Source organism: Tupaia chinensis, unplaced genomic scaffold (genome assembly GCF_000334495.1).
Source record: "Tupaia chinensis unplaced genomic scaffold, TupChi_1.0 Scaffold000335_1, whole genome shotgun sequence".
Classification (NCBI taxonomy): Eukaryota; Metazoa; Chordata; class Mammalia; order Scandentia; family Tupaiidae; genus Tupaia; species Tupaia belangeri.
In genome coordinates, this window is record NW_006159829.1 from 121,907 (window position 1) to 128,313 (window position 6,407).

Here is a 6,407-nt window from a genome sequence, read left to right on the forward strand (position 1 = left end):
GCCCTCCCTTCCCCGCTGTCCCCGCTGCGGGCCCCTCTCCCGCCCGGCCGCACGCCCTGCCTCGCAGTGCCCCACCCGCCGCCCTCCCGTGCCCGCCGGCCCCCGCAGCCATGGTGGCCGGCATGCTCATGCCGCTGGACCACCTGCGGGCCATCTACGAGGTGCTCTTCCGCGAGGGTGTGATGGTGGCCAAGAAGGACCGGCGGCCCCGCAGCCTGCACCCGCACGTGCCTGGCGTCACCAACTTGCAGGTCGCGCGTGCCATGGCCTCCCTGCGGGCCCGGGGCCTGGTACGGGAGACCTTTGCCTGGCGCCACTGCTACTGGTACCTCACCAACGAGGGCGTCGCCCACCTGCGCCAGTACCTGCACCTGCCGCCGGAGATCGTGCCGGCCTCCCTGCAGCGGGTGCGCCGCCCTGTCGCCATGGTGACGCCTGCGCGCCGCACCCCCCACGTGCAGACCGTGCAGGGTCCCCTGGGCTGCCCACCCAAGCGGGGGCTGCTGTCGGCTGAGGACCCTGCCCGTGAGGAGCGGCGGGTCTACCGCAGGAAGGAGCCTGAGGAGGGGCCACTGGAGACCCCCCTGGAGCCTGCCACCACCCTGGCGACCCTGGCCAGGCCCAGCCCAGAGCCTGCCCCAACCACAGGTCAGCTGCGCCCCGCCCCAGGCGGTGAGAGGGGGAAGGGGATTATTCTGGCTGTTGGGGTGCCTGGCTAGGCCTGGGGGCCTGGGCCCCAGCACGTGGTGGCAGCCGTGTTCCGGCCAGCAGGTGGCGCCCTCTTGGCCTGAGGGTGCGGGCTCTGGTCAATGGGCCCACGTGGCTCCTCCGGTATCCGGGACTTTGGGCCGGGCAGGCCACAGAGGAGCCTGTGGGGCCACTGGCTGCCAGGCCATCCCCAGGCACCCCGGGCGGAAGGCGGGGCTTCGAGTGCCTGGACTGGCGTGGCCAGCTGTCGGCACAGCCCCACCCAATCCCGCTTGGCTCTGCACTGCTCTCCCCTTTGCCCTCACACCTCTCCCTGTGCGCAGCGCTGGGGGCTGCCGGGCGTGCACGGCGTGAGGTAGCCGAGCTCTGGCAGCGTGGCTTGGGGGCTGCCTGCCCGCCTGTGTGTTTGGGTCTGCTCTCGTGCCCAGGGTGCTGAGTGTCCTGTGGCCGGAAGCATGGCCGCCTTGGAGTTGGTAGTAGCCTGGGGCACCCTGCATGGGGTGGGGTGAGATGCCTCTGGCACATCAGAGCCAGGACGGGCCCTGCGGCGGTCTAGCCCAGCCCTCCCAGGCCCCTCGCTCTGCTTCCCTGTGGCCATCCTGTGCCCAGGTACCTGTGCCAGTACCCAGCAGGGCAGGTGTGTCTCAGGCAGCGAGGCTCACGCCCGCACCCTGGAACCCTCAGTGCCAGCTCGGGCCCTTGGCACCAGGCAGGCCTGACCCCACCCTCTGCGGCTTGCCCCCTGGGAGGAGCCCTCTCTCCCAGGCAGGCGGGTAGGAGTGCGCTGGGCTGCGAGGTGGGTGATCCAGCCCAGGCACTGCCCTGTGAGGGTGCCAGTGGAGCTGCAGGCAGGGTCCTAGAGGCCTTTGGCTGTTTGGCCTGTCTGTGAACCATGGCAGCTGGCAGCGTCCCTGGAGAAGAGGTGGGGGATGCAGAGTGCTTGGGTGGGCGCCTCGCCACCTCATGCCCACCGCCAGCTGCTCAGGAACCAGCCCTCTTCCCATCCTCCCCTCTTCTCCCTCCTTCCTGGTCCATGGCCAGGCCAACTGGGCAGGCAGCTGGGCACGGGCTGGGGGGACTGGGTGTGGCCGCAGTGGGCAGAGTGCGGGCACCCCCTCCCCGGCTGAGGTGACTCAGCCTTCTTCCCCAGCACAGCCGCGGTGGTGCTCAGAGTTTCCAGCAGGAAATGAGCCTGGCTCCAGGCTGAGTCAGGCCCCAGGCGCCCTCCCAGCCCGCCCACCCCCTTAGCCCTCGGGTCTGGGTGTGGTGTGGGGCCGGGGTAGGCCCGTGGTGGGGCTGCAGCTGGACATATGGGGTGGCACCTGATGCCATCAGTATCGTTGACCGACGCTCCAAGTTTGAAGTGACTGAGCACCGAGCCACAGGGGCAGCCTGTGCGTCCCCACGGTGAGGCGCCTGCAGGCCGGGAGTCTGCAGGGCATCTGCACTGTCACCAGTGGCTGGGCTGCCTCTGTCCTCAGCCCTGGTCTTCAGGGGAAGGGGAGGCATCCGCCTTATGGTCAGCCACACACAGGCCAGGGCTGGCCCCGGCCTGAGCCCCCGCCCCAGGTCAAACCCTCACCCCCACAGGGATGGACTGGACAAAGAGAAAATGGTGGGGGCGGTGGCTTCAGGGGAATCAGGAGGACCCTCTGAGGAGGTGCCTGCTAGTCACCTAGCAGAGGGGGAACGGTTGGGGAGGAGGGAGGCCACAGCTGTGGCAGGCGGCCCCAGGCTCCTGGAGGCCCGACTCTTATCGCGTGCCCAGAGCGCCTGCTCCAACGGGGCCCACGTGACAGGCTCACGGTCCCCACCTGCCTGGTTTCAGTGTGCTGGGGACACGTGTGTGCACCGTGGGGAGCCAGGGAGAGGAGGGAGCACCAGGGGCGGCCACCCCAGGGTCCCTTCCGCTTGTCTCTGCCTCCCTCTGGGTTCTAGACACACGCGCGCACACTGGTGTGCCTTCTCACGCCGCGGGGTTAGGGCTCGCACCACACAGTGGCTACGTGGGTTTGGGCGCCCTCGCCCCAGGCCACAGGCTGGCCCAGCTCGCCTACTCGTGCACCGTGCACTTTCACCCCGCACTGCGTGTGGCTCTGTCGTGGGAGGGCGGGAGGTGCGGTGACGGCTGCTGCCGCGCACAGGGCCGGGCGTGCCTGTGTGCCCGGGGCTGTGCGCCCTGGCAGCTTGTGCAGCAGTTACAGGGTGGACGTGTGTCCTTCTGGGCCTCGCGCGGCCGTAGGAAGTGGCGTAGAGGACAAATGCGGACACGGGCGGTTGGGTGGTGTGTGCCCGCCGGGACCCACAGCACCCGGGACTGGGCTGGGTGCCAGGGGCTGGGGCAGAGGAAGGGGCCGGCTTTGGGGTGGAGTGTGGGGGGCGAGGAGAGGCAGGATGCATGGCCCTGCTTCCATGCTGCCACCGAGAATGTTGCTGGGTAGATGGGCTCCTGGAACGTGGGGTTGGGTGGCAGAGGTCTGAAGGAGTGGGTGGGCAGGGCAGGCACAGTAGGGAGGCCAGTGGGCTGTGCTTGAAGGCTCAGGGGCAGGCAGGCTGCATTGCACCCCCAGGCTGCCTTGCCCGGGCGGATCTGACCCCTTGGTCCACGGGCTGGGGTTCTGCTGGGCTCCTCCTGGGCTCGCTGACTCAGGGATGGCGATGAGGAGGAGCCACTGCGCCTAGAATGGGGTGGGGAGGCCAGGGACACGAACGAGCCCTCCCTCTGCCTCCCACCCTTCCCTTCTTCCTGCCCTGCCTTCCTCTGCCGGCTCTGGCTGCGGCTCTGGCTCCCAGCAGCCTGGCCTGTGCTGGCAGCATGGAAAGGTACAGCATGGAGGAGCTGATCCAGCTGGGCCAAGGTAGGGCAAGGCAGGGCCGGGGCTTGGGGCTCAGGAGGCGCAGAGAAGGGGAGGGAGAGCCCCAGGCTGGGCACGGCCCCTCTCAGGACTGCCCAGGGCTGCGTGGGTCGGGATGGGGCATCCTGGAGGCAGTGGCCTCTGTGAGGTGACAGGAGCTGCCCCTGCCAGCCACGGTGCTTTGCCTCTGGGAGAGTTTTCACCTGGCTATGGGGTCATGGGCTCCTCTGAGGCTTCCTGCAGCCTGTGCAGGGGTGGATAGAGAGGGCCAAGGGCCGTGCCTGCCTGGTTCGGCCCTGCCCTGCCCATGCTGTCTAGTGATGGCCTCTCTGGCCTGCCTGTGGGGCAGCCGTGCCCCTGACCTCGAGGTGCCTGAGCCGGCCCTCTCCTGAAGCAGAGGTGCTTGGCTGCCAGGGAGGCTGTGGCCTGGGGAGTGCCAGGTCCGGGCGAGCCTGCATGGCCCCACGCCCCTCCTGTGCCGGTCCTGTCTGCAGTGGGCCAGCGGCATAGCCCCGACCTCCTGGGCTCCTTGGGACTGACATCGAGTGGTAGGATGTGTAGGAAGGGCCGCGTGAGGGGCCGCGTGGCGGGGCCCGCTGTCGCGGCGACTCCACCCGGGCCTGGCGGTCCAGGCTTCTGGTTCCCTGGGAGGAGGGGGTCCAGGACTGCGTCCCTGTCGCATGCATGCTGAGCGTGCACGTCCTGTGCCCCGGTGCATGAGGTCTAGTCGGCTCCGGACGTGGTCTGGGACTGCCTGCAGCAGGACCCCTGACCTCAGGCCTTCCGCAGCCCAGGGTGGGTGGGGCCTCTGGGTGTGGCCAGGACCTCTCCCTCCCAGTCCAGACCCTCTGGGACAGTAGAGAGGCCTGAGGAAGGAGGGGCAGCTCTGTCTGGGGGCACTCGCACAGTGGCCTGGGCCCCGTTGTGAGTAGCCCGGTCCCTGGCAGGCAGGGTGACCTTGGGAGGCTGTCCTGTCCATCCTGGGCCAGGTGTTGTGACTTGCGCAGGGCCCTCTGGGAGAAGGGGGGTGACACGCCTTGGCTATGTGGTGTCTCTCAAGAGCACCCATGAGGGGCCCCGGAGGAGAACCTCTCCCACGGGGACCTGAGCCCCAGCCCCATGGGCCTCATCCAAGGCGGGTCCTTGAGGCCGGCAGCTCCTCGTTAGACCCCGGGGAGCCTGGGGGAGTGTACGGTGGCGCCGCCTGGGCTCCAGGGAAGGCTCAGGGCCTGGGTGCCCCGGAGCTGCACGTCATGTTCTAAGTCTGGGCAGATGACGGCCCTGCTTGCCCTCTCCGGATATTTATAGCCCCTGGGCCCCCTGCCCACCGCCCCCCCCAGGACTGCTGGTGAGGGCGGCAGGGCCGTGCCCTCCTCCCACCGAGCAGCGGAGCCGCCACCGCTGCGTGCTGGCCGCCTCCGAGGGGCTTGTGACCCTCCCCACACCCCTCGCCTGCTCCCTGTCCGCCCCGTGGGCTCCTGTCGCTGTCCCCAATGAAGATTGTGCCCGGTAGGTGGGGCAGCCCTAGATATTGGGAGCAGCTCTCTGGGACCCAGCCGGGGCACCAGGGCTGGGCCGAGGGGCGCTGGCGTCCTTCCGGGGCAGAAGGCCTGCCCATGGCCGCACAGAAGTGGGGGACTTGGGGGGAGAAGGCATCTGTCTTTGAGCGTGCTAGGGTGAGCTGCAGGCCCGGGGTGGAGCCCTGGCATCTTCGCTCAGCGCCTCCCGCTGTCCCGGGAGGACCCCCTGGGAAGCCGAGTTGGGTGCTTGGCCCTCCTTGTGGGAGCCCGGGGAGGGGAAGGCTGAGGCCACCGGGCGGGGCTGGGGGCTGCGCTTGCCCCCACTGGCCAGGCCCCTCCTCCCAGCGGGTGTGGCCTGGGGAGGCAGGGGTTAAGGCTCCAGCTAACCTTGAGCGTCCATAGCTCTGCGAGGACAGCTGGGCCGTCGTGGGGAGCTGCCGCTCCCGCGCCCGCTCCCGCTCCCGCGCCCGTGCCCGCGCCGCGGAGGGAGGAGGGAGAGGAGGCGGTGGCTGTGGCCCGAGCGGAGCTGGTGCGGCTGACTGGGCATCCCCTGTGGGGCGGCAGTGCGGAGGGCGGTCCCCACCGGCAGGGCGGGCTCTGGTCCCTGGGGCTCCTGCCCTCAGGCAGGGAGGGGGCTGTAGCGTCTCGGAGCCGCAGTCCGGCGCTTGGAGCTCGGTGCTGCCTGCTCTGCGTGGCGGCCATGGAGCCTTCGGGCAGCCTGTTTCCCTCCCTGGTGGTGGTGGGCCACGTCGTCACCCTGGCTGCTGTGTGGCACTGGCGCAGGGGGCGTCGGCCCGCGCCGGATGCAGAAGGTAAGCGCCTCTTGCGCTGCCCCAGGCTCAGCCACCCCTGGCCCCGCCCCCAGGTCTCCCTGCCCGCCCCCTGTCCCTGAGCCACACTCCGACGCCTGGGACACTGCCTGCTCCCCGCGTGGGCGGGCCCTGCCCTCACCCGCAGACCTTCTGGACTGGCGGGTGGAAGGCTAGGGTGGGCTTCGCCCTGGGTCCCTCCTCCGCAGCAACCGTGTACAGACTGTGTACTGACGGGCTGGCAGGTGCACAGCGCAGTCCTGGGCAGAGCTGAGGTGGGCGGGCCTGGGCAGGAGGCCAGGTCTGCCCAGCGGCCATCCCGCCCCTGAGCTCAGGGCTGAGCTGCACAGGGCTGACTGAGGCAGGTGCTGGGTGCTGTGGGGCAGGCAGCCAGGCTGCACTCTGCTCTCCCCGCTGGTCACTAGCTTCCGGGCTGTGACCTGTGGTGGCAGTGCTTTATGGCACAGGAAAGGTGGGCTTGGGCTGCAGTGAAGGAGGCGCTGGAGGCCCGGGGC

General features: G+C 69.9%; 1 protein-coding gene across 1 annotated transcript in view; it reads left to right on the plus strand.

The window, feature by feature from the left end:
• Positions 1–95: 95 nt before the first annotated feature.
• The window catches only part of PLEC (plectin), a gene marked incomplete in the record, with an annotated part of 65,460 nt that continues 59,148 nt past the window's right edge, over positions 96–6,407 (plus strand). The window contains 1 exon segment of the mRNA XM_027773273.1: positions 96–648. Within this exon segment, the coding sequence (XP_027629074.1) occupies positions 111–648 (538 nt within the window).